At 35.1% G+C, this 27409-nt stretch overlaps 1 protein-coding gene across 2 annotated transcripts in view; it reads left to right on the top strand.

The window, feature by feature from the left end:
- SGCZ (sarcoglycan zeta) overlaps window positions 1-27178 on the top strand; it is a 451809-nt gene extending 424631 nt beyond the window's left edge. For both annotated transcript variants that reach the window (XM_027676459.1, XM_027676460.1), the window contains 3 exons: window positions 225-297; window positions 12002-12125; window positions 23920-27178. In XM_027676459.1, the coding sequence (XP_027532260.1) occupies window positions 225-297; window positions 12002-12125; window positions 23920-24147 (425 nt within the window). In that variant the 3' untranslated portion in view covers window positions 24148-27178. The remainder of the gene's footprint in view (window positions 1-224; window positions 298-12001; window positions 12126-23919) is intronic.
- The last annotated feature ends 231 nt before the right edge of the window (window positions 27179-27409 follow it).

Below are 27409 nucleotides of genomic sequence, written 5' to 3'. Positions count from 1 at the left end.
TGTATGTGAAATTCATATTCTGACAAGCAGAAGTCTAAAGCTGCACATGAAGTTGGTCCAGATTTTGATATAGAAATGAAAACATAAATATGAAGAAACATTTATAATCATTAATGAAGGTTTTGATCAGATATTTGTCCTAAAAGTGTCAATTTGTGGTCATATATTTCAATGTGTTTTTATTTTCCAAAGTAATTGTACTGTGTTTTATTTATGTATTTTAGGCACAGAAGGGGCAGTGTTTGGGCACTCTGTGGAGACACCCCATATCAGAGCAGAACCTTCCCAAGACCTCAAGTAGGTGTTCAAAAAGTTGTTTTAAAATCAAATATTCTCAAAAATAATTAAGTTTGGACTAAAAGCAGAATATCTGTATATTAATATATACTGCTATTTAATGACTCATACATATCCAAAACACTGGTAGACTCTAGTTTGTTCTAACTAGTCAAAAAACCCACACAAATTCCTATCCCACAAAATGTAAAATACATTACTTTTTATATATGACCTGTCTCCCATAGCAGAATCCTAGAGAATTATATTTTACCTAGAAACTGGAATATTCAGGCATTTTTAAGGTCAAACATGCACAGTACTGTTCAATAGCATCAGACCCAGAGTTTGATTTTTTTATGAGCTGTTACAGAATATATAAGGCAAGTTAAAGTAAACTTTCTCCAATTTTCCATCAAGTGATGTTTCTGGGTGGTTGGATTTTTTTTTAATACTACAAATGCACTTTTCAAAAATCCATTAACAATGGAGGCTACATTTATAAATGTAAAAAATCCAGAGTTTTCTGGACATAGTCACTAAAGCAGAGAAATAAGTACATTTTAAAAGATGAAGTTAAAAACTTACTGTAAAAACATTTGTAGATTGAGAAAGAGAAAATTTAGAAAAGTTTATAGTGAAAGCTTTTTTTTGAAGTGCATATGTGCACTGGTAAATACTAATCTGTGATTTATATGTATGAGAATATGTGACAATCACACAAAATCAAAGGTCCTTCCTTAATTAATTAATTGCCATAGAAAAGCATGGTTAAATGCTCTTACCTACATTTGCAAAGGCATTTAGGATGTTGCAGAAATCATTTGCAGGAAGCTGACCCTGTGGACAAGTTTGACTGTTGTAAATGGAGTATATTAAGTAAATTATTGTGTTTGATTATTTACACTAAAAATTTTAAAGTAATGTATAGCTTTGGGGTCTTCCAGAGGATTCTACTCACTAGATTTTTATCTTAAAAGATTCTGTCCCCTTGCAAGACTCCTGTCAGTCCTTTGTGGAAAGTAATTGTAAAGACATTTATTAGTGATAACCACCAAGGTGATATGGTCTCTAATCAGAAGGAGGTCAGCAGAAATCAAAGTGGAAACATAACAAGCTTTTCTTTTTTCAGGGTACCAAAAATTTGGGTAAGAGACTGGAGTTTTTTCCACTCGAAAGAACATGGAGACACTGCTTTATCTACTTCTTTCTAATCATTAAATAATATTAACAGACCAAAAATGTATGATAAAACAGATAACCCTGTGTCTTCAGGTTTAATTTAAGGAGGGATAAAATCACCTCATGTTGGTTCTGAAATTTATGCATGTGGCATTCACCCTTCCAGTCTTTTGTCTTTATTCATTGCCACGATTCCTATTGTTTCTTAATGTTTTCAACTCCACCATTCTTTCAGCTTATTTTTCCAAAGTAGACTTAAATTAGTAAGCATTTTCTATTCAACTTTCTGCCCTCTCATTAATAATTAATGTAACCCAAACTTTTTGTGAAAAAAATTGATGAAACAGAAACCCTTGCTGTTTGGTCAAGCAATGTTAGCTAATGTGTAAGTGATTTTATTGTTAATATATTCAGTCCCTATTGTGTTCTGCAAGTTTTTGTACTTATGTGCTCCTATACATTAGTTGGGATTCAGTGATATTCTTTTTGAAAACTTTCAAGTCAATTTAGTAATTTTAAAACGATGACAATTAATATTAGAACATTGGTTTCTTGGCTATTGGCATGAATCTTTATAGCAGGTATAATCTGCAGAACCTTTTTAACCTTGTATCTTGAAAGAACTATAAATAATTACAGGCTTGTGTTGTCTTCTGGTAGCAAAATACAGTTAGACACTCAGATCATATATTATTTTCAAAATTCCAGTTACCATCTGCCTTTTAGTCTTATTTCAAATGGTTAAACCCAAACCCATTGTTCTTTTTATTGTAGTTCAAGTCCTGCATTAATTTTCCAAAATAATAAATTCAATTTTTTGCAAATATAAAAAGCAATCATTTCAAATTTAGATGATTGTTTGCCCAATACACCCAAACAGATAGGTCACCAACCACTGAGACCCCTGTCATAGAAATAAAAAATACTAGAACCCATTTTCTGGGCTCAGGTTCAACTGATACAATCACACTGGTGTTGCAAAATCATCTTATCCTCTGAAACAGAATAGTTGCATCCTAAATGCCAAGAGGGAATGGTCTTTGACCCATGCTACCCTCCAAATAGTGTAAATTGTTTGTAAGAGTTGTGACAGACTCTCAATTGACTCAGATATTTAGCTGTCTGGATTATTGAGTTCCAGTGGTCTGGTCTGGGTCCTAGCACTTTTTCATGGTTTAGTATAAACTTCTCAAAATGTCCAATATTGGCAGTGCTAAAATGACATAGCGTATTTTTCTGAGTGCCTGCATCCCTGTGCCTCTAGACATTTAAAATTAATGGTAACATGGGAGAGTAGAAAGTTTGCTGAATTAACATTAAAGTTCATTTTTATCAGTGGACAAAGTTGAATGCAATTTGATAGCAAGTATATTTTGCTATGAAAATAATTATATACAGGACTAAAGTTAATAGAATATACATTAGATTTTTAATTAAAATATAAATCATCCCATAATTTTCATGTTGGAATATGTATTTGTGGTCAGGTAATAAACCTCAGACATCAGATTTTTTTCTATTTTTCTTCAAAATAAAATGTGCTGAAAACCTATTCATAGCCTTAGAAATGTAAAACAATTCACTACTGAATTTAAGAAATGGAATACTGACCACCTTTATTACTGTGAATGAAACATAACTTAATCTTTTCTGGACAGGACACAAAAAGAAAGGTCAGATATTAGTGTCATATATCTGAACTTTGCCTCAGCCACTCTTTGTTCTTTAGTCAGATTTTGTGGTTTTCATACAGAGAAGCATACCTAAAATGTAATGTTAAAAGTGTGTTGTGTAAAAGTAAAATTTAATTGAGTTCTAATGTATTTCCTTCCTATGTGTCTACCACTGTGGTCATATCTTTTTCATTTCTTGCATTTTCAAATAATAGCTAGCAAGGTTTTGCTTTCAGAAAATGTTTTTATACAATCCTTTGTGAAGGCTTTTGTGTCAAATCTCAAAAATTAATTAAAGCTGACTTTCATTAGTTGGAATAAGCAGCATAAAAGAATCATGCATTAGAATCAGGGAGATGAATTATATCTTAATAATTTAATCTTCATATTTCTCTCACTACTTTTTCTCACAGGAACACAGTTAGGAAAGCTAAACTGTTAATATAATCTCCAAATATTGATTTTAGACTAATAGTACAATAAAACATGGTGCACTAATAGGAAATATCCATGCAGAAATGAGACAGACAGTAGTTAAATGCAGATAGTTTTGCCCTCAATAACCTCCTTAATAAGGGGATAAATTAATTTGTTGTTCTCTGGGGATAACTGCAAGATCAACTTTAATAGGTTTAATAGTTTTTTTTCTATGTCAAGCCTCGCATACCATTAACTATCAGCTAGTCCTGCAATGTAATGCTGGGCACAGAGATGAAAATTGATCAAGCGGCAAGGAACCACCTAAGCTAGTAGGATCCTACCTCTTATAAGAATTAAAAATACACATATCTTGCACAGGAGGTCTGCTTCACTCAGAGTTGTCTGATGATTTGTAAGAGCCACCTTTTGTGGCATACAAGGAGTGGTTTACTAATAGGGCAAAGTATATATTCTCTAAAAGCCTGGAGTCAGAGGATGCATCAGAAAGGAGTTTTGACCATAAGTTATTAGTCATCTGAGCAGGCTGAGTGAAAAAAGCATTGGGACTGTTAATTTATTTTAACCCAGAAATCAAATAATAAACCAAACCTCATCAAAAGGGAGAAGATGTAGTAGAGTAATAAAACACAGCTTCTTTCTTATGCTGTTTTAATGTCAGATTCTAGTCACTTTCATGATGTCCTTTTTTTAATATAGTGGAAATAAATGCCATTTTTCATAATTTCACAATTTCTTTGTTTGTGCATGTATATTGACAGAAACTTGTTTGCTTAATCTTATCACTAGCTGTTGAAAATATGATTTTGTTTTTTAGATACATTTTCATACAAAAATAGGTATGGGTGTAGTAGAATTTGAAAAATTTCCAAAAGTCAAGCTTCTGTTTTTACTTATACACGTGCTCTTATATATGTGTGTGTGTATATTTATGTATGTATATATATGTATAAAATAATAATTAAAAAACACTTTGAAGTAAATAGTGAAGAAAGTCAGTAATAGAAGTTATAATTACTATGCAGATAGGACACAGTAGGAATAAAAGGTAACTGGGTGTGGCTTTCAAACTGGAGGAATTATTTGCTTTAGTATTCAGTGATGATGATTATATTTGACATTGGAAAGGAAAATGGCTCTAGGAGGAACTGAGATATGAAGGATAAAAGTATTACTATCACAATAGATAGCAAAATTCATTGAGCTTTGTGTGGTTAATTTAGGGTGCTGGATAATCTCTATCCTTGATCTGTGACTGAGCTAAATGTGAAAACAAGGTCAAATAATAATAATAATAATAATAATGGCCCATCTTCGCGAACGAAGATTTGGGGAAAGGTCTTTCACCTTTCCAGCCTGCGCAATGGATTTTTTAGGTGAGACACAGCCTGCGCTGAACTGAGCCCACCCTTTAATCCTAAGGTTCATCTGCCGGGGCCAAGCAAGCTTGGACAATGGCAGTGAGGTCCTCAGGACGTAGGTTTGTTTAGAGTATCCTTCTCATAGATGGATGGCCTCACAGGGCTAACGGGTTCCATCTGCCCGGGAGGGACTGGGAATCGAACCCGTGGTCGCAGCAGTGAAAGTCCTGCACGCTAACCACTAGGCCACCAGGGGTCCCTAAACAAGGTCAAATAGCCAGATTTATAATAACGCTTATGAACTGGAAAGCAAACACCATGGGACTGACAGATTGGTGAAGGTAGCACTTCTAGAGAAATGGATGAAAATACCGGATTAAGAGAGTCATCTAGTAAATTAGACCCTTTAGTCTGAACTCACTAATATGCAATGCTGTACAATATTTTGAAAGAATCATTAAGAGATTGAAAGTAGGTAAAAACTGGGATGAAATAGAAGCTGGGTAAAATCTACCAATCTGAAGAAATATTTTTCTCTTGATAAGATACCTGATCTTCTAGAAAACAGAAAATAGGTGGATCTTTGATCTGGAGTTTAAGTAAAGTATTTCTTATAGGGCTATATCTAATGCGAAATAAAAATACAGCACAGAGAAAAGGATATTCAAAGAAGCTTTAAGTGGTATATAATATGCATGCATTGTTCAAAACCCTTCTTCAGCCTGGAGGGAGATTGCAAGGAGAGTTGTTTCAGGTCTGATCTTATTTTCAGTTTTAATAACACTCTTTATGCTACAATGAGGCACATAGGTTTGAAGCACTGGAAATCAGATCTTGAACACTAGATTTAGGAAATTTTGAAACTCAGTAGTATGATGGTGAATATTAGATGAAATATTAGATAGCCATTAGCATGATGTCTCTCAGACACAAGAGTTTCTGTAATTGTCTTTCAAAAGGAAAAACAGGAACAATTAAAATTCTTTATTATCAGTGACTGGTTTATAGAATCATAGAATCATTAAGATTGGAAAACACTTCCAAGATCATTGGGCCCAGACTTTGAAAGAACACCACCTTGTCAGCTAAACCACAGCACTAACCACCATGGCCAGCTGTTTCTTGAACAATTCCAGGGACTCCACCACTTCCCTAGGAAGCCTGTTCCAATCCTTAACTACTCTTTCAGGGAAGAAATTGTTCTGGATATGCCGCTGTCCGAAGAGGGGATGGGACACGAGGAAGAGTGCAAGTAGAATGCCCTATTCACGTGTGCACCCTGTCTTTTGTCAGCTCGGGCGGGGAAAGGGCCAGAACATAGGGCGGAGCATGAGACAGACAAGCAGGGGAACAAACCAAGATAGGGACATGGACAAAAGGGGGAGGAGTGGAGGAAGCAGGGAGCAGGCAGCAGGCAAACTCATGGCAAGCCTGGGCACGACCACTGTGTAGTGTGAATACAATGAAACCACATAATAACAGTAAAGTCCATATGATAACTGTAAGGTCCATATAATAAAGTCCTGCCAATTGCTGTATGCTTTTCTTCATGCCTGGGAACTGTTCCCATCCTGAATCTTGCTCCTTCACATGGATATCCAACCTGAACCTCCCCTGGCGTTGTTGAGGCCATTTCCACTTGTCCTGTCATTAGCGGTCTGGGAGAAGAGGCTGACTGTTCCCTTACTACAACCTCCCTTCAGGTAATTGTAGAGAGCGATGTGGTCTCCCCTGAGCCTCCTTTTCTCCCAGCTCCCTCAGCCACTCCTTGTATGTCTTACACTGTAGTCCCTTCACCAGCTCCGTTGCTCTTCTCTGGACTCGCTTCAGCACCTCAATGTCTTTCTTTCAGCGAGTGTCTCAGAACTGGACACAGTGCTTGAGGTGTGGCCTTACCAGTGCCATGGCAGGGGAGTGATCACTTCCCTGGTCTTGCTGGCCACACTATTTCTGATACAGGCCAGGATGCCATTGGCCTTCTTGGCCACCTGGACACACTGCTGGCTCGTGTTCTGCAGCTGTTGACCAGCACTCCCAGGTCCTTTTCTGCTGGGCTTATGGTTATGTTTGCTTATGATTATGGCATGCCATGGCTTCAGGAACCCACAGATGGACTCCAAGCATAGCTGTCTCAGGCTATACAGGGTTATGAGTGTGAATATATTACCCTTTGAATCTAGTCTGAAAACCCATTTAAAGCTTGTAGCAGTGGAAAGCATTTGCACAGTGCTGAGTTAACGAAAGACAAGGCAACTTTACATTGCAGATTAGTGTGAAGACAGCCAAGGTTCTTTCTTTGCATGAAACCCCATCTAACAGCAGGCATGACCAGTAGAGGTGCTCAGAGTGGCAGGAGGATATGATCAGTAGGTTTCGGTAGGTGCCCTGCTGCGTACCCTCAGCTCCTGCAAGGTATGTTTCATCTGTGGTTGCTCCAGGGCTCTTACACTGCTTCTAGATCCAAGCTGCTGGTTAAGAAATGATTCATATGCGTCTTGAAGAGGTGCATATTTTTATACATGTAAATGTATCAAAATATTTTCAATCATTTTCATATATATGTTCAAATATGCATGTCTAATCTTGTAAATAGTATAAGTAATGAGATTGTAATTAGTGAATAGGAATTTTATTTTCATATCATTTGCACTGTGATGTCAAATGTAGTCATTCAGGAATCCACTGTTTGAATAGTTACAAAATCCTAATAAAAGGCTTTCAGATTTTTTTGTCACCATGATCATAAAAGTCCCTGGCTGTTCCTTATGTTGCAGCCTGACTTCCAGGAAACAGACTTAGTAGAAACCTTAATTTTACCTAGCAACATCAGTGTTCAGTGGACGCCTTTAAGGACTCTTGGTCTCACTGAAAGACTCTTGAAATCAGTTTCTTTAAGCATCAGGGCAAACAGCTGTTCTTTTCATAATAATACAAATGGAAAGAATATTTATTTCAAATCGTTTGAGGTTTCTGGAAAACAATATTTTCAAAATTATTTTGAAAACAAATTCTTTATTCTTAATTTGAAACAAAATTATTTCACTTGTGGAAGAGGAAGATCCTGCATTCTCTGGGTTTTTGTGTTTGGGAGCACTTGTTTAGGAAAGTAGGAAAGTAGGTTCAGCACATCTATTTGTCTTCCTTCTCCTCTTTGTGTATCTTACCTCTCTGCAGTCCCAGTCTGTCACAACTGTTGACCTACAGCTAGCAAGATCAATGTCACAATTATTTTAATCTATAAAAATCTACAAAAAGCTTATTAAGTGAATGCGTAGACTTTCCATTGGTTTTAAAATTGCAAAATTTTTTTTTTTCATAACAGGATTCCTATACTCACTGAAAAAAAAGGTGCAACGATGTGTGTTGGCAAGGCTATCATATATAAAAGTTAAATACTAGGAAGTGTTGAAGTATTTCTTTACCCCCAAATGTAAAAATGCCAGTAAAAGGGAAATGAGTACCTGTTTTACATGTTTGACTTCTAGTTGACAGCGTATTTTTAATCTCTTGTTTTGAATACAAATTCCAAATTAGTAGAGGTTCATACCAGTTGTTTAACTAAGTAGCATGGGTTGGATATAATGCTTAAATAGGCACAAAGCACATAAATTATTCACTTCTGCACAGGGGAATCTTCTACTTCCTTCTATTTTAAGAAATACTTTCCGCTATTTAACAGAGCAAAATTAACATAGATAAATTATATGACATGTGAGTAGGAGGGGTATGCAAGAGGTAAATATAAAATATTGCTTAAAACCCAAAATGAAACATTTGGGTTAATTTTTTTCAATTGTTTTTCTCTAATACAATCTAGGTCAGCTTGTAAATGGAAAATACTAAATAAAGAAAAAACGTTTCTGCATTTCTGATGAGAAATATTTTAATACCTTCAAAGGAACATATTCATGATATTTTAAAAGTTTCCTTTTTTAGGAATAATTCTTTAATTATTTCAATTCAAATTCGAATTGCTTTGATCTTATGAAATTTATCTTTTTTCACAAATTAATCAGTGATAATTAGAAAGAAAAGCCCTTCTCTGCTGTGGATAGGATCATCTGTCTTCATCTCATATATCAAACTGACTGATTATATTATTTAAAAACCTCTTTTAAAAAGCCTCTTTGTCTTTCCTGCAGTTTTGTAGTTTCTGTCTAATAATAGCAATAGTTACCTTCTCCATCAGAGCATTTTGCTGTTCAGGAAAGCAAAATTAATTATATGAATAGGATTCACTCATAGATGTAAATGCCACTGTGACAGGCCATCAGTAAATCTCAAAGGAAAGCAAATTCTCCATATGCTATTGTAATAATGCGCTTTTCCCTGGAGGGATGAGTATTACAATGGGAAGTGTTACAATAGGTTTATAGTAGAGATTAAACCTTTCAGAAATATGGCAAAGAAAAATATTATAAAGAAGCTGCATATCAAACCTAATTTATCTCAGAACTTTGAGGAAATAATCTATGTTCATAGACTTTTGTATTTCCAGTAGCATGCTGCAGATTGTAGCTAAGTCACTTTTCAGATGCAGATCAACCAGAGAATAATAATAAAGTAAATTAGAACTGTAAAACAGATTTAGGCATTCATTTTTACTAATTGATGGGTGGTGTTTTAAAAATGTACCCTGATGATCATCAGTTATTCTTTCACATTTCTACCACATTATTTCATTTCAGGAGACTAAAAAAGTCTATTTTCTGAAAAATAAATTTCTTCTCCATGGTATGTAGAAGGCTGATATTACCAACTTCTCAAGTTGAGGAATTAATTGCCCAAATATCGTAATTTTAGATAAATGGGAAGTCATTAATATTAATGTAGTTCATGAAAAACTATGATGAAGCTAGACTAAACAACTCTGAGCTATGCACTCATTGTCTTAGGTTTTTGAAAAAAAAAGAAAAAAAAAGTTTATTCTTCAAAGAAAACCACGGTTTCTTGATGGATATTCCTAAATAGATTTTTATTGTCCAGCCGCTGAAAAATTTTGGTCAGGTCTGAGAGTGGTTTTGATTTTGTGAATCCAGAAATATTTGTGACTTTGCTAAGACCCATCAATTCAATGTACCTAAGAGCACTTTTGTCTTTATGATTATTAAATGGAAGCAGAAGCCACTGAGAAATGTTAATATTCCTGGAAAATAGTTAATAAATTGCAAAAATATGCTGCTGAAAAATATGGAATGGAAGAATCCAATCATTTAACATTTATACCATTCAGTTTCCTTTTAAGTTCAGGGTAAGACCTCTTTAAGGCAATTAAGTACTTTCAAAAACCTAATTTCTAAACTTTATAATTTATATGTTTTGGAAGTTCTTTTTCTGCTGTTCTGTAGCGATCAGAAGTTCACAAACCACCTGAAAAACACTTGTGTATGTTGTTAAACAATTCATGATATTTAGATTCTTCCCTGGTACAAAGAACTGCAGAACCTTCTAATAAATTCTCCCTACAGAGTGTCAAAAAAAAAAAAAAAAAAAAAAAAAAAAAAAAAAAAAAGGGCCTAGAGCAAACAAAAATACGTATCCTTCTACTGCTCATATCCATATGTATCCTATGTATGTTTTTTTGTATAGGTATCTACAAATAGTGTTTTCCTCTAGCTGGACACCTGCTTTTAATAGTTTCGTTTCACATCGCTGAATAAATACTTTCCTTTTTATTTATTTATTTCCTTCCTTTCCCCATTGAGTGTCAGTGACATGTAACAAACAGAAATGTTTCACAGACACCATCTCAATGACTTGCTTTGCATGCAAATGCGTCATTTTGGTTTCAAAATTATAATCCAGCACTGTTCTGTGTACTTAATAAATGCAGTAGTTGAAATACATTGAAATACTCTTGTTCCACTCTGCTTGACAGATCTTTCATTAGGCTTTTCTGCACCAAGTTCTTGGTCAAACTACTCTCTCCTTTATACATCTAGTACCTCATTGTATTTTTGGATGGATATGACTTAACACTTATAATTTGTTGAAGAGGGAAATACAGTGTTTTCTTCAAGCTACACAGTCTAGAAATTTTTATCATTAGCATATTTAAAAAGCTTTTGTTCAGGTAAAGTGGAACTATGTCCAGACATTAATGAGATATAAATAGACTAAAACTTTTTGTCTCCCTCCCTTACAATGCTATGCAATAAGTCTACAACGCAACACAATCAGAATCTGAAATATTGTTTCCTAGTTCAATACAGTTTTCATCTACAGTTTTCATCTTCCGTATTCAGCATATGAGTATGACTTCTACAAAATCTTTGCATCAATACTTCCCTTTTAAGAGAAACCTCTGCAATATGATGAGGTAGCGCAGCTATAAATGTATCATAGTTCTGCATCAAGGTTGATGGAGGATCTTGACTGTAGGGTAGAGAGAAGTGGAAAGACTGACGGTAGAACAAGAGTAGCTTTGAGTAAAGATATCAAGACACAGTGATATGTGTCTTAATTCTATTAAAACAGGGTTGTATGAGTATAATATTCGGCAGAACAGAAAAAGCACCTAAAACCTCTCAATAATAGTGACATAACATTTTTTTTTCATCTCTTCTTCATCTGTGATGTTGCTAAACATACCCAAAATATGAATAAGCCTGTGAAGGCAAAGTCATTATAACCACTTTTACATCATTATTTAAAACTTTTAAACTGTTTTGGTTTTTCTTTATTTAGTTGAACATTTGTAATCGGTCACTGAAGCAGACTTTTCTGTCATTACAGAAACATTCACAGAGACGTGGGGATTCTTAAGTACCTATATTTCAGTATTAGTATGAGTAAATTAGGTGCTAATGCCAGAAAGCATCACTAGGCAGATAAATTTATATCAGTATATTCTTAAATGCTGCTTTAAATAGGAATAGATTTAAATGCATATTTGAGTTTTTCTTTCTCTGTGTCATAAAAGGTAGTGAGAGAATTACACTTATAATCTGTTTTTACTTCTTTGCCTTTGAAAGTATGTAATATCTACATGTATGATGGGTTTTGAGCCTGAGAGGTTTTTGGTGTTTCAATTCAGTGCATTTTTTCTCAGTAATTCTTTATGTCTTTCAGACTTGAATCTCCTACTAGATCTTTGGTGATGGAAGCACCCAGGGGAGTGCAAGTCAGTGCAGCTGCAGGAGACTTAAAGGCTACCTGTAGGAAAGAACTGCATTTACAGTCCACAGAAGGGGAGGTAAGTTCAGCCAGCAGAGAAATGTTCTACAGTTCTGCCCAGCGAAACACAAACAATGTGAGGAGTGTTTACAGAGCAGCAAGGTCAACATCACAAGAAGTGTACTGCATTTGCCTTCATTAAAGTAGTTTTGGTTTAGCTTGCTCAATTATTAATACTTACTTCCTTTCTACAAATATTTGAATCACTGTTTCATTCACACTGAAAAAAGGTTATTTAAATTAATATAGATCAGAATTATTTTTAATCTAAGATTCAAGGAAAAAGCTACCCAGGTCTTCCATGGAGCAGAGCCAGCTAAGTGACAGTGGTAAAAAATTAATTTGGATGAATCTGACAAAATAAAAGAGAGAATTTTGGATTAATTTGGATTAATGTGTCATTAAACCATGATTAAGAGGTTTAACAAATTTGCTCTACCCATGGTTTATCTCCTTAAATTGTTACTATCTCTGTAAGAAATACAGAGTACTTCAATGGTATGCTCACTGTCCTGTTTCATTACTCTCTTGTTTCAGTGGTCAGTGATCAATGATCAATATAAAAAGATTTTGGTATAGATTCTTCATGTGTAAACCTGACTGAACTCATGAAAATGATTTAAAATTGGATCACTCATTTGGATGGCAATCCATGTATTGCAGAAATACATGAAAGTTCTTTTATCTTCAGACCTTAATATGATGTAATATTTAAAAAACAAAACAAAACTTGTGGAAGGCTATCAAAGGCTCACAGATTTCTATTAGGCACTTTGGAGAAATAGCCAGATTTTCAAATTGTTCTCAGAAGGACTTGCCAGGTTATAGCATTTTTGGAAAACCCGTTGTTTAATGTAAATATCTAATTGGGAATGGAGCTCTTTGGAAATTTTTTACCTTTTTATGTTTGCTTTTTGTATTTTCTACCAAATGTTTCCAGATACTTTACAAACTATCCAAATAAGCAAAACCAAGCAAAACCAGCATTCACATCTGTGACAGTCCCTTGCAATGCATACTCTGGACAACAACACAGACAGGAACATTTTGGCCGATATACTGAATCCAAGGCCTACTTTGATAACATATTTCTATTGATGCAAGTATCTGTCCTGTATAATTAAAACACTATGTTTTCCTAATTCAGAGCCTCAAATATTTATATGCCACATGCTGCACCTTATTTCTGAGTTTCTCCAAAAGCCAGCTCAACAGCTCTTTCCCCTTCTCTCATCTTTACTTACCTACTCTGTTACTATTTCTGAACATTGCTGAGACAGAAACGAGGCAATCTAATCCTCTTTTAATAGTAAATATTGTCCTCCCTCACCCTTGTCCTTTCTGTGGGTATTTTTATTGCAGGGTCTACAGCTTTCTTTTCTCATGAATTCCTATCTGGCCAAATGTTCCCTACATTTATTAACATAAATTTTAAAACTAGAATGTATATCTTTGTTCTCCATCTTATTGCCAGAGAGAAAAAGTAATACTTGAATGGAAAGTATAATTAAATTGCACCTTATTGGAAAGGTAGTTTTGAAAATAATGTCACATGACCTCAGTTGGACTTTAAGAATGGGAACCCAAGAAAAGGTATAATGATTATATTATGTGTTATTCAGAACTGGAATTCAATTCTGTATTAAATATTTTGTAGGAGAAAAATGGCCGTGCAAAGCAGACTTTGCTGAACTTCATATTAAAAATCATTATTCTCTCTATGTACTAAGACTTTGCACATCTGTGATTTCCCACATAGGTGAAAGATTTATAATTATCAGAAAACAAACTACCAATCTTTCCCCACTTTTTCCCAAAGAGCTGTTCTGTAAACATACATCTGACAAAGTTCGAAGTCGAATACTTGCAATTTCAGTAAGATCTGAAATTAAATGCAGCCTAAATCCACAGAGAAATTCTATCCTGAGGTCTGACCAATGCCTTTATAGTCCACTGTTTTATCTCTTACACTGGAGAGGGTTAGAGGAAAATGCAGAAACACTTTGGAAGGCATATGATAGGTTCCACAGCATCAGGTGTTGTGCTAAGTTACCATGGACACCTTAGGGAATTACTGGACTAATTACAGCCTGGTGTGAGGAACCAGGGTAAATATCTGATGGATTAAACATCTACACAACAAAATATTGGTTGTTTTCCTTGCTTACAGCCCAACAGATAAACCACAGGTTAGCAGACCGAATGAAAAAAACCTGCAAAGGGTTTATCATCACTCATTTTTAAGGAAATACGTTCTAAAACAACACAATACCTATGTTAAAAATAATCTTCATTTTAGCCTAAAAAATGTATGCTTTATTAGTCATGTTTCTTCCACAAATAAAATAATGTTGTCTTTCTGAATTGGATCTGTGAACCGGTTTTGGGATGACATTTTTGTACCAGAAAAAATGCAAGTTTTTCTGTATTATTATCAGGCTGGTTACTTTAAATTTGTGTTTTTTAATGTTTGTAAGCTTTTTTCAAAAACTCACTAAAGATATGTGAATTAATATTTTCTTACTATAACAAAGTTATTGCCCTATTATGTCAGAAAATAGCTATGTGGCATCTGGAATCAACCAGTTACAGCCATGTGACAGAACATTATGAATTTTTTGTCTATGAAACATAGATTTTCCTGTTATTTAGGAATATCTTCAGAATATTTTTAAGAACATAAATGTGTTTATGAAATACTTTTTCTCTAGCTTTATTTCTCATGCAATATAATCTCTAGCCTCCCACATCACAAACTGAATGCCTCTGCAAGCATTCTGAATTCTGCTGTTTGATACATTTTCTTTTTATTTACTGCAGTATTATAATAATCCTTTTAGCCCTATTTACGCATTGTAATGTGTGATCTCAGACTGAATACTGGAGGCTGTAATTTAGATTCAGATTCTGCTGCCCTTTATAAAGCTCTTGAGCTGCACCCTTGTGAGTCAAGGCATCAGCAGAATCCTTTGATTCAATTATAGCTTGGCATTTAATTGTGAACTGTGTATTATTCTATAAATAAACTATAACCAATGGTTTAAAGCAGCAATCATTTACAAGGAACATGAGATGTGAAGCTCCAGGCTCTAGCTGGTTCTACTGGTTCACATGAGAAGAAAAAGAGCACTTCTTGTCTGGAAATTCAGCACAATGACTGCTAGTTGACTACTGCGTCTTTCACATAAAATCATAATGCAAAATTACAGAGCAATTTTGAATTCTGTAGATACTAGATTTTACTAGACATAAAAAAATGTTAGAATTGAACCTGGAACACACTATTGTATAAAGATAACAAGAAGAAAGGATTATTTGATGTTGTCCACTTGTTGGCCTAATAATTAATTGTAATGGTTTTGACCATACAGAATCACAGAATTGGTCAGGTTGGAAAGGACCGCAGTGGTCATCTGGTCCAACCTCCCTGCTCAAGCAGGGTCATCATAGGGCACATTGCACAGGATTGTGTCCAGACGGTTCTTGAATATCTCCAGTGAAGGGGACCCCACAATCTCTCTGGGCAATCTGTTCCGGTGCTTGGTCACCTGCACAGTAAAGTTCTTCCTCATGTTAAGGTGGAACTTCCTGTGCATCAGTTTCTGCCCATTGCCTCTTGTCCTATCACTTGGCACCATCAAGAAGAGCCTGGATCCATCTTCTCAGCACTGGCCCTTCAGATACTTAGAGACATTGATGGTGTCCCCTCTCAGTTGTCTCTTCTCAAGGCTGAACAGGCCCTGCTCCCTCAGCCTTTCCTCATAAGAGAGATGCTCCCATCCCTTAATCATCTTTGTTGCCCTCTTCCGGACCTGCTCCAGGAGCTCCATGTCTTTCTTGCTCTGAGGAGTCCAGAGCTGGACACAGCACTCTGGACATAGCCTCACCAGGGCTGAGTAGAAGGGCAGGATCATCTCCCTCGACTTGCTGGCAATGTCCTTCCTAATGCACCCCAGGATACCCTTGGCCTTCTTGTCCACAAGGGCACACTGCTGGCTCATGAACAGGTTGTTGTCCACCAGGACCCCCCGGTCCTTCTCCTCTGAGCTGCTTTCCAGCAGTTCAACCCCCAGCCTGTACTGGTGCATGGGGTTATCCTTCCCCAGGTCCAAGACCTTGCATTTGCCTGTGTTGAATTTCAGAGGGTTTTTTTCTGCCCATCTCTCCAACCCGCTGAGGTCCTTCTGGAGGGCTGCACAGCCCTCTGGGGTATTGACTGCATCACTCTCTGAAGCAGAAGGCTGCTAACTGTCCTCAGCTCTTAGGAATCTTGAGCAGCTGCTATGTGCCTTTGCAATGAGCTTCTATGTAAGCTAGGCTCTGCACTTTCATTGCATCCCATTGACTAACCAAGACAAAGTAATTAAAATGAGAAAGATGTACAGAGGCTTCTCATTTTTACAAATGTATTCATATTAATCACCCTATCTATGACCTTTCTCCTATTTACCTCTTTATGCCCTTGTATCTCCCTGTCAAATTACACTCCTTCATAGCATCATTTGTGGGCTATATTTTGTTGTTTCTGGCATAATGAGGCTGATCCTTCATTAGGGTAAGGCTTATAGCTGTCACATTAAAAATGAGCAATATTCTTTAAGAGGCAAAGTTTACTCAAAATCAGTGTGGTAGACAAGAGGCCAGGTTTGTATTTACCATTTTAGCACAGCACAGTTAATGAAGCACACACAGAGGATTATTTTGTAGAGTCTAACAAATGCATATCGTACTAATATTTGATCTATAATCCTATACAGTTCTAAGTCCAGGAGACGTATTTAACACAGAGATTAATAGTTAAAGTTTATTAATACTAAATAAAACTGGAGTAATCTTCACTTGTAAGCTCAACTAACAACACCATTTTAAAGCTTTGCTTTTAGTGGCATTTTTGTGGATGGTTTTTTGGTTCTGAAACAGAAAATAAAAGAAAAAACAACAGATTTTTTTAATTAGTTAAATACACTGAAATGGAATTACTTTACCTGGAATTCTCCAGGCCACTTGCCATGACTGTGCAGGAATGGCTGATCAAAGACAACAACATTTCGTAGATAAGTTCAATTCAACCAAGTTATGTTTGTCTGAGATCATATGTTTGCAAAAAAAAAAATTAAATGTTCATATGCATGAATTGAGTTCAATAAACAACACGCAATGGCAAGCTCTACAGCTCAAAGATTGATTGTTTATTTACCAAAAACTATCTAACACGTCCTGCACTGTGTTTTCAAAGCCTTTTTTATGGTACTGAGCAGCTGACTTGACAATGTTGTCTGGGAAGAAAGAGATTAGTAGAAATGAATTTTTTCTGCACTTTTTTTTAATTATAGGTTTCAAAAATTCTATAAAGATGTTTTGACAGATACTTAAAATTAAAATGCCATGTTATTTTTAAACAAAACCTTTCATTTTCAACTTAAAACAGTTATTCACATGTAAGTTAATTTATAGTAAAAAACAGTTTTCTGTAGCAGTCTACAATCAAAATAGAGTGTTCCCAAACTACAAAAGCAAAGCATTTTAACTGAAAACATCCATCTTTAAACCATTTTTATTGTTCATGGCCAAATTTTCAAGACTCACACTGTAAGGAATTTTATTAGAAAAGTAAAAAGAAGAGACAATGAATAATTTATTATATAAGTAAAATGGGGGTTTTATTAGTATCACATTTTAATCTAGTGCTGATTTGAATGGTAATTAATAAGTCTTTGTACTCAGTAGACTAAGCAAAAATATTCCAAGTACATTTTCTTTTCTATGTTTTGTACATAAATCACAAAGAAGTCACATCTGTCCCAGATTGAACGAATTTGCAAAGACAGAAAGAATAAATACACCAGAAAGTTTTTGCATAGGAACACATATTAATTGTACTGGGTTTATAACTCAGAACTTAAAATATATGCTTTTATGTATTTAATGTGAATTTACAAAAGTGTGTACTGAAAATGAAGCATGATCCTCATAAATACCTCTTAGATACTGAAGGGTCAAAACTGAATTCTGTCATTCAAGCAGGAACTAATGTACAGTGTTATTTTTGATCGTATATATATGTTAGTTTTCAAATCTGTTTCAGCTCTCAGTAGTTGTAGTCATAACATGCAGGTGGTAATGGGAGCAATGATATCAGGATGACTCTCTCCAGGTGCAGGTATAATCTTAAGAAAGAGAATGTTCACCGCACCAGACCATCCTTAGGCTTAAAGGTCTCATTTGTTATTGGTCAATTGATCAGAGTACTGTAGAGAATACATTTTCAACGCACAGGTTGTACTAAATCTTTTGGTCTTTGATTATTTAGTGTATTAAGTTTCATCTCAGTCATCACATTAATTTCACTGTTTACTGTTCCTTGAAACTATTAATCTTTATGACCAATATGGTTCCAGATGTTGTGCCAGCATGTGTTTAGAGTTTCCAGTATATATGCTATCAAGTTAATATTTTAATTTTCCATTATGACTTTTTTTCCTTTCTCTCAGAACTATCATTCAGATTTAAGGAAAGCTAGTGTAGGTGAGCTGATTTAAAATAAATGTCAAAATCACAGATAAGTGTTAGAACAAATGATCCATGTGAACTAAAGTACTGCAATTTATCCTATAGTTCATATTCATATTGAAACATATCGGCATATGAAAATTATAAAGCTGAGTCTAATCTATATAATCCTCTTTGTGGGATGCTTCTGACAGCACTTGCAGAAGAGCAAAAAGACTAGGAAAAAACCTTGCATTGCTTTAATTCAGATTAATTGAATTTCTAAGGAAATCCAAAAGATTTATTTAGTGAGAAGTCATTACACTGTCCTCTCATACTGGTTGATGGACACCCACTTTTCAGATTTCCTTCTTTTCTTTCACATTTCCTCCATTTTACTGCCATTTCTTGTATGCATTAGCCCTGAAATATGCCTCTGCAGCCCTGTAGAATTACCTGTTTAATCAAACAGTACGTGAATACAGAAAATTTTTCAATGCCTATAAATCCCAGCTTTTTCATTTGGATTTATCAACTTAAACTATCATCTGCTCTCTTGAGATGATTTAGGCAAAGACCCATTGGAGAACTTTTACCCGTGACAGCTTTGTATCTCTGTATGGCTTGTAAGAATATTTGATTATTTACCTTATGCCTGTATCTTAGCCATTGAAAGTTTGCTCCTTCAATTTAGTTCTTTGGTTTGTCAATAATCTATATTTCTGGCTTGCCTTCCTCTCCCTCTCACTGTTCAGATTAACAATACAGTCTGATGAGCAAGTGACTTGCAGATCTTCATTAACAAAAGGTGTATATAGAAAGAGTACAATTCCTATCCTATGCCCTACAGGCTGATTCAGTTTGCTACTTTAATTAGTCAGAAATCAGGTCTACTTTTAAATATTGTAGGGCTAATGTATTTTTCTCCATATTAAGATGTACGGGACAAAGCATGATCTGGGATTTCTAAACCTTAAGTATTTAGTGGGGATGATGCTGCTCAGTGCTCTGCTCTCTATGAAATAACGTTACTCTGAGTAGCTGCTGCCTTTTCAATTTTGTAATTTCTTGGTCTCCCACAAGGTTTCAAGAATGGATAAAAGCTTTCATTCATGCCATTTATCTGCTGAGGTGTGAGACTCCCAGAAAGAACATGACTAGCCTGCATGGCCTCAATGAATGTGAAGTATTAAATGGCTTATCTAGTACCTTTCGCAGCACAACAGATTAGAAAAAGACCATGTACACTTGGCACTTCCATTAACTACTGTCATCTAGCTACAATATTCTCTAGGAACATAATACTGTTTAATTTTTTGTCATGCCACTTCTTCCCTTCTGTTTAAACACCTGATAACATCAGGCATAAAATGGTAAGTAGTTCAAATTTTGCTGATGTTGGAGGACTTTTAAACCATGAATTTCAGTTTTTAGCAGATTGAAGGACAAGAAAGAGTATATCCTCAAATATTCACTAGGTTCTCTGAAACTCCTTATGTATTGGGCTTCTATGATGATATATTTGGATCCCTGCTTAACTAATAAATAGCAATGTTGCATGTCTAAATTTAGTCTTTTATTTATAAGCTTGACAGCACAGGTACAGGGTAGATTTTAATAATGGCTTTAAACCATCTTTATTAATCTTCTTCATCTCAGGCTTCACCAGGGTGTAGCTATAGGAGTCTGATTAAATTGGACTCACTGCATCCGATATTACCCTCACAAGAAGCCAGTTCAGTTTTTCTCAGACACCATACCCTAGTATTCACATTGCTCACCAGATGTTCTGGGATGCATGCTGGGACAGGACTCACTAGCTGCCACTCAGGATTATGACACTAGATAAACCTGTATTGTTCTACATCGCAGTGTTTGTAAGTTTGTAAGCACCAGTGGAAAAACAGGCACAGCTATGCTTATAAAGATCATTTCATTTAATGAGCAAAATAGCTGAGCTACATTATATGGTAATGCACATCAGAGCAAGATGCTCTGGAATAAAGTCTTGGAGCAGTACACTACAGAACTTCTGCAATGGCGGGTTGCAGAAGCATAGCTGTCCTCATGTAAACAAACACAAAACATATTGAGGTCATAAAAATAATAACATTCAAGAGATTTTAATCTAGATCTTTGACACATAGGCTCTCTGATTTTTTTGAGTTAATTTTTGTTTGCATCAACCCATTTAATTTTGTTTTACAGATTTCTTATGATTCTTCCCCATCATCACTGAAGCTAAGCTGTTAAAATTGCCAGTCGCACACTGCCAAAAGTACAAAGAGCTCATCTTGTATTCTTGTTGAATTTTCTTACATGTATGTCTTCTACATTTAAGTGGTTTTTTATATATAATATTCTAATGTCTCCAGCTTCCATTTTTTTTAATAAAAGCATAGAAATAGTCTTTTTTCTTACCTTTTTTGATATTGCAGTTATATCAAGGTGTGCTGGGTTTTTTCACAGTGGCTAGTGTGGGGCTGTGTTTTGAATTTATGCTGAACACAGGGTTGATAATATAGAGATGTTTTTGTAATTGCTGGGCAGTGCTTTTCATATTGCCACACTGGCAAGGAGGCTGGGGGTGCATGGGAAGCTGGGAGGAGACAGCCAGGACAGGTGACCTAAACTGACCAAAGGGGTATTCCACACCGTGGAAGCATGCTCAGTATATAAAGCGGGAGGAAGAAGGAAGAAGCATAGGGGGACGTTTGGAATGATGGTGTTTGTCTTCCCAAGTCACTGTTAGACATGATGGGGCCCTGCTCTCCTAGGAATGGCTGAACACCTGCCTGCCCTTGGGAAGCAGTGAATTAATTCCTTGTTTTGCTTTGCTTGCATATGTGGCTTTTGCTTTCCCTATTAAACTGTCTTTTTCACAACCCATGAGATTTCCAGCTTCTACCCTTCTGATTCTCTTCTCAATCCTACTGGTGGAAGAGTAAGCACGTGGCTGTGTGGTACATGGTTGTTGGCTGGGGTTAAGCCATGACACAGGGCTTGCTGAAAATCAGTATTAAAAATCCAAAATGCTACTCATTTTTTTTTTTTAATTTGAGCTCTAGTTGTTAAAAGTTATCAAGAACTGTAGATTAAAAGTATATGACATTACTGGCTCCTGTTTGATATCCTATTGAGTTACTGTTGAAAGTATTTTATCACAGTCATGCTCTGACATCAATTTTTGACCTTTCTCCAAGTACAGAACTATGCTGAGCACTATTCAATATAATATATTCAATATAATACACTTATACTTACATAGAGCTTGCACTGTTGAATGCTTCTGGATTTTTATACAATGCTATTGATAACTCTACTCTTACTACTTTAATAATGGACCTGTTGCTATCCCTTTCGTTCTTGATATGAGAAGTGAAAGAGTACTTGTCACTCTTGTCACTCCACTCTTATTATTATGTCCTTTGTTTCCTTACTACATTTTACAAATTCCTAGCTTCTAGTTTACTATTAAATTTTTGTCCTCATTCTGTTTACCATAGTTACTTTCACATTTACTCCTAGCTGAGCTGAATGTTTTTACATGTGTAATCTTTTTTTTTCAGTTGTAATTCTAGCAGAACATTATTAAATTGTTCCGAACACCATCCACATTTCTTGAATTGAAACTATTTCTGCAGGAGTTATGACTCCTAATTATCTCAGGTCTATAATACTGGACTTTTCAAGCAGCACAGTGTGTATGCATGTCTAAATACATCATTCCTTTGTTATATAAATTACAGAGCAAAGTTAATCATTTACTGCATTTCGGTTTTGTGATCAATTCCTCTATCAATCACAATGTGAATGAAAGCAGGCATCGTGCCATGCAGATGTCATCTTTGCCTCTGAGATTCTCCCTTCCTGTCCCTTTTAGTGAAAATTTCCTCCCATGACAGTATATTATTTCAGGAGCTGGAGACTTGCTATGATGGAGGGTATATTGTTTGGATCTACTATCAGACTGTGTTACCTTTAATGATCCCAATGATCCCAATGATCCCAATGATCTCAATGCTTCTGCTGTGGAGGGAAACATGACTATGCGTCAATCCCTCTCCAGGATTTTATCCAACCACTTTAGTTTTTGCCTAGCCTGCTGTTCTTCACTTCTCTACAGCATGGGCTCAGTAATGCTTCTGCACTGCATTGCTGCCATATACCACTGATTTTATAATAAAATAATACTTGCCTCCTGTAGAAAAAAAAGCAATATATGCCATATCTCTGCAGATTATTGACATGTACTGCCAACATTGTGGTATAATGTTGGTATAATGTGTCAAGTTGGCTTTGTTGATTTTCAATACCCTATAAAAATCACTATCAAGTATTTAAAGAACTCACCTTTTCCTAAGCTTCAAACTTTACCTGCAGAGCTTAAAGCCATTTTGATTTGTTACCTGTTTTCTAGAAGTCCCTAGTCTGCTCCTGAGATAATGACTGATCTTACTTTGGCTCTTATTTATTCTTTCCATAAATAAAACACAAATTCTTAGTAGCTGGACACTCCTCTGTTTGTGGCAGTGGAAGACATGGGGTTTTCTGAAAATGTAGATGTAAATATTGCAGAACTCAATAGAGATTCGTGAATGCTACTGATATCTACAGTTTCATACTGACTCATGCAATTTCTAATGGAAGATTAAAAAACCCCACAATATTTTTAATCGTATTCAATGTTCGAAAACAAATGGGAGTAGTTTGATGACCTTCCTAATAAGACTAACCTGAAATCTTTTCTCCTCTTAATTTAGGTCAAAGAAGCTGTTTATTTTGTGTATGACTCTGTAATCTTATTTAATTATTCTCTGGATGTAGCTAGTGTTAAGCCCCTAAAATTTAGCACAGTTCAGCACATATTTCAGCTGCTTACACTGGGGAATGTGTTTTAATATCACTTCACACTTATTAAAATATAAATTATTCCAGAGCAAGGATATGCTGCTGCGACGAATGAATAAATTTTAATCATAAAATGTACAAGTGAAAATTCAACCTATTCAAGAATATTGTCAAAATGTTTTTGTATGATAATGTTTGTACCTGAATAAACATGTTGGGTGAAGTAATTGCATGTACTATAGTAATGACTACTAATGGGAAACAACTACACATAGATGAAAAATAATAAATGTTGACAGCTTTTTTATTTCTAAAAAGAATAACTTCTAATATATCTTTCTGATACTTCTAATAAAATATTTCTAAAATTTTAAATATATTTCTAAAAAATCATGACTGCTTCAAAACACTTTTTAAAAATATATCTCAATGCTGAAAGAAATTTACCCACTTTTTTTTTCTCCCTCTTCTAGATATTTTTAAATGCAGATACAATCCGCCTGGGAAATCTACCAGTGGGTTCCTTTTCCTCCTCCTCCTCCTCCTCCTCTTCCTTCTCCTCCTCCTCCTCACCCAGCTCTTCAGCTCCTCGCCAGACTATCTATGAGCTCTGCGTCTGTCCCAATGGTAAACTTTACCTGTCCCCAGCAGGAGCAGGCTCCACATGTCAATCCAGCAGCAACATCTGCTTGTGGAGCTAGAATGACTCCATTTTATCCTCACACCAGAATAGCCTTTTGTTACTATCCCTCTGCTTCACAGTTCTGCTCGGTTTCCCTTGTGACAAGTTCAACGCTTCAAAAGGCCTGCAGAGCAACTTCTCCCAGTGTAAGCAGGAATACAGCGCTGCCTTCTCTTGTGGTGTGTAATGCCACTCAACATAGAGATGGGAGTGAGATATTCAGAAATAAATGTATTCTTCATCAGGAAACCTAGAACATAAAATCACCTTTTTTTCCAAAAGGGACAATAACACAGGTGCCTTTGCTACTTGAAGTGAAGCACATAGTTTTAGATTTTTGCAGGACCTGGATATGAACTGCACATAAATATATATATATATAGTACATAAATTTGCCCAGAATCTGATGGTGAGATGGATTGGTTTCCTCTGTATGATAAATAACTTTACTGTCTAAAAGCACAATTTTCCATTCATCTTTTTGGATGTAAACTTTTATCCCTGAATTTTAAAATTTTGAAGCATTGTGTGATGCTTGCTTTATTACACAAATTCAGTAAATGATTTTTAATACAAAAAGAGACAGAATCCCTCCCTGAGTTTGGTTTCTTTAAATATGTGTTGTTACTCTTTCTCTACCGAGTCTAGGGTTTTATACACTGGGTAAATTTTGGAAGTGCTCAGCAATATTACCTTTCAAAGTTAAAAAACATATGCTCTTGTTTGTCAGATCTGAATGACCTTATATAATATTTTCATGGCTACTGCATGTGAAGTGGTTGCTTAAAGTAGAACATACAATTTCTGGAAAAGAAGAACAGGGTAAAGAAGGAAATTCTGATGATATGTTTGTTGATCAGTGTATTGCTCTTCACAAGGTACTTGTAATTGGCAAATATAAAACCACGAGAGAAATCTTCAAAGGTCCATCTGATCCATTTTCTGGCTATGTCTAACTGCTGCCATTTGAACACAGTAAAAATGTTGGTACTAATGTTACATGTGATGTTGAGAAGCAGTGCACTAACAACTTGTATGACATTCACATTTATTATTCTCTTTTGTTTATCATCTGCTGCTAAGGTTTCAAAGTAATAGTAGTATATATAAAACCACATATTAAATAATATTCAATATTAAAAAGTATGTTGATATTACATTGACTTTATCAGGTCTGTGTTTAAAATATGCAGACACATTTGCACTCAGATCTCACTACTGACTTTCTTTTTTGACGAATCTCATGACGGATTTCTTTGTTGTGTCAATGTTTGTACTTGTTTGGTTTGGTTGGTAATTGAAATATTATGAAAAATGTTTTGGTATACTGCTGGTAAATTTGTTCGCAACATTGATTAACAAGAGTATCTTGAAACTTGCAGAACCCAGGAATGTAAAACAGTATAAAAATGCTTCCTATTGTGGAAGATGGCTTGATTACATGAGGTAAGTGAGCTTTTTAATTCTATGCTTTAAATTATATGACCTAGCTTGTAGTTTTAGAGGCTTCTGAATGTAAGATCATAAATGAAATGACAGCTTTTGCAAAGTAATTCTAAAGTCAAGGCAGACAGCGCAAGATGGGTATTTGTACGCAATTTTTTTTCTTAGAGAAAAAAATGAAAATGAGCAAACTAATGTTATGATTGTCTTTGCATTTTGTTACCACCTAATTAGGTTGATTTTGTTTTCACTTCAGATGAAATTCACTCCTATGCAGAAGACCAGCACAAGACGTGTCAATGGCTTGACTGGTGCTTGCCTTTGGCCTTCTTCAGAGGTGTGAATTTCACCCCATAGCAAGAATCCTGTATTTGCAGTTTTTACCAGCTAAATTAAGATTTCAAATTGATTATTTTACCACTTCAAAAGAATACCATTCACAGCTGATTTTTTTTTTTTGAGAATTTTATTCTTGGAAAGAAAATATATCAGAAAATATTGCAAGAAAATGTATTAGAACATGAGGATTTTTAGTAAGTGGGACGAAAAGAAATACAGATGGCAAAGAAGATGACAATAAAAGATTAGAAAGTGTAGCCATACAATACACATTTAAACTGTAGGGATATAGATGTCTTTTTCCCATGTTCACAAGTAATAGAATGGTAGTGTGAGAGTCATGGTTAAATAGTATTTCAGGAGGAGAAGTATATAGATATGTACGAGGGCACATCTATATGTAGTCATTATCTGTGCACACCTACATAGACCTGTTGCTGAAAAGATGAACAAGCGTATTATAATGACTAATCTATTTGGTGAATTAAAATATGGCTTCTTACAAATTACATATAAATAGCCTAAGGCTTTTTTTTTCCCCTTAAAGAAACCCATGGAATGGCTTGCAGATATTTTGTCATGAATTCTCTACTGAAAATTTCTTGTTTGTTTGCTTTTTACCTTATGTGATTACTTGCCTGTTATACGTATAAAAAAGATTTCTACTCACTGGATGGAAAGACCCAACCCTTATAAATTTTACACAACTTGGGTGGAATGGGCAGGTACAAAAAAAAAATCTTTTGTTACTAGCTTATTTTAACTGCAAGACTGGAATAATTTGCCACTTAGTATGAAGAAAACTCAGAACAGATATGTGGATGGTGCATTGGACTCCACAAAATCAAGTAAGTCCACATAGCTCTTCACTGTCAGGATATTCTTTATTGGAATCCCTTCAGTCTGAAGTAAAGAGTATTTAAGAGCTTCACCAACCGATGAGATAGCATAACAAGTTCTCATAATGTCTCAATATTGTGGTGAATTTCATAATATCAATGTTTTACTTTAAATTCATCAAAAACTGTAAGAAGGGAAAAAAATCAGTTTTTATTTTAAATAGTATTTCTAGCCCACATGATTTCAGGGATTATTGCAAAAGTGATTTAATGGACTTACAGAACTAAAAATTTAGAACACCATCCTTATGACTGCAATGAAATATATGAAAAGACCTTATTGGCTACATGAATTTAATATATATCATAGATTAACCTCCTGTAAAAAATCTGTGTCGTGATATTATAGGATACTGTCTCTTTCTTGTTATAAAAAAAAAAGAAAAATAAAAGCATCAGTCAACCTCTCTGAGCACTGTTATGGTTTTGTATAGCAGTTCATTCATCGTTTAAGTGTTAAGACCAAAGACTGACACTTCTATTATATCTAACATTATGACACTGCTGTTTCTACTAATTCTGTTGGAATGAAGAAATGAGAAGTTGTAATTACAACATGAAATTGTAACATAGTTTAGATTTGTGCAGCATTTTGAGCTG

The sequence above is a fragment of the Neopelma chrysocephalum genome, unplaced genomic scaffold, assembly GCF_003984885.1.
Source record: "Neopelma chrysocephalum unplaced genomic scaffold, ASM398488v2 Primary Assembly neopelma1_42, whole genome shotgun sequence".
NCBI classification, from domain to species: domain Eukaryota; kingdom Metazoa; phylum Chordata; class Aves; order Passeriformes; family Pipridae; genus Neopelma; species Neopelma chrysocephalum.
The sequence above is the reverse complement of the archived record's forward strand: the minus strand, read 5'-3'. Positions and strand labels throughout refer to the sequence as shown.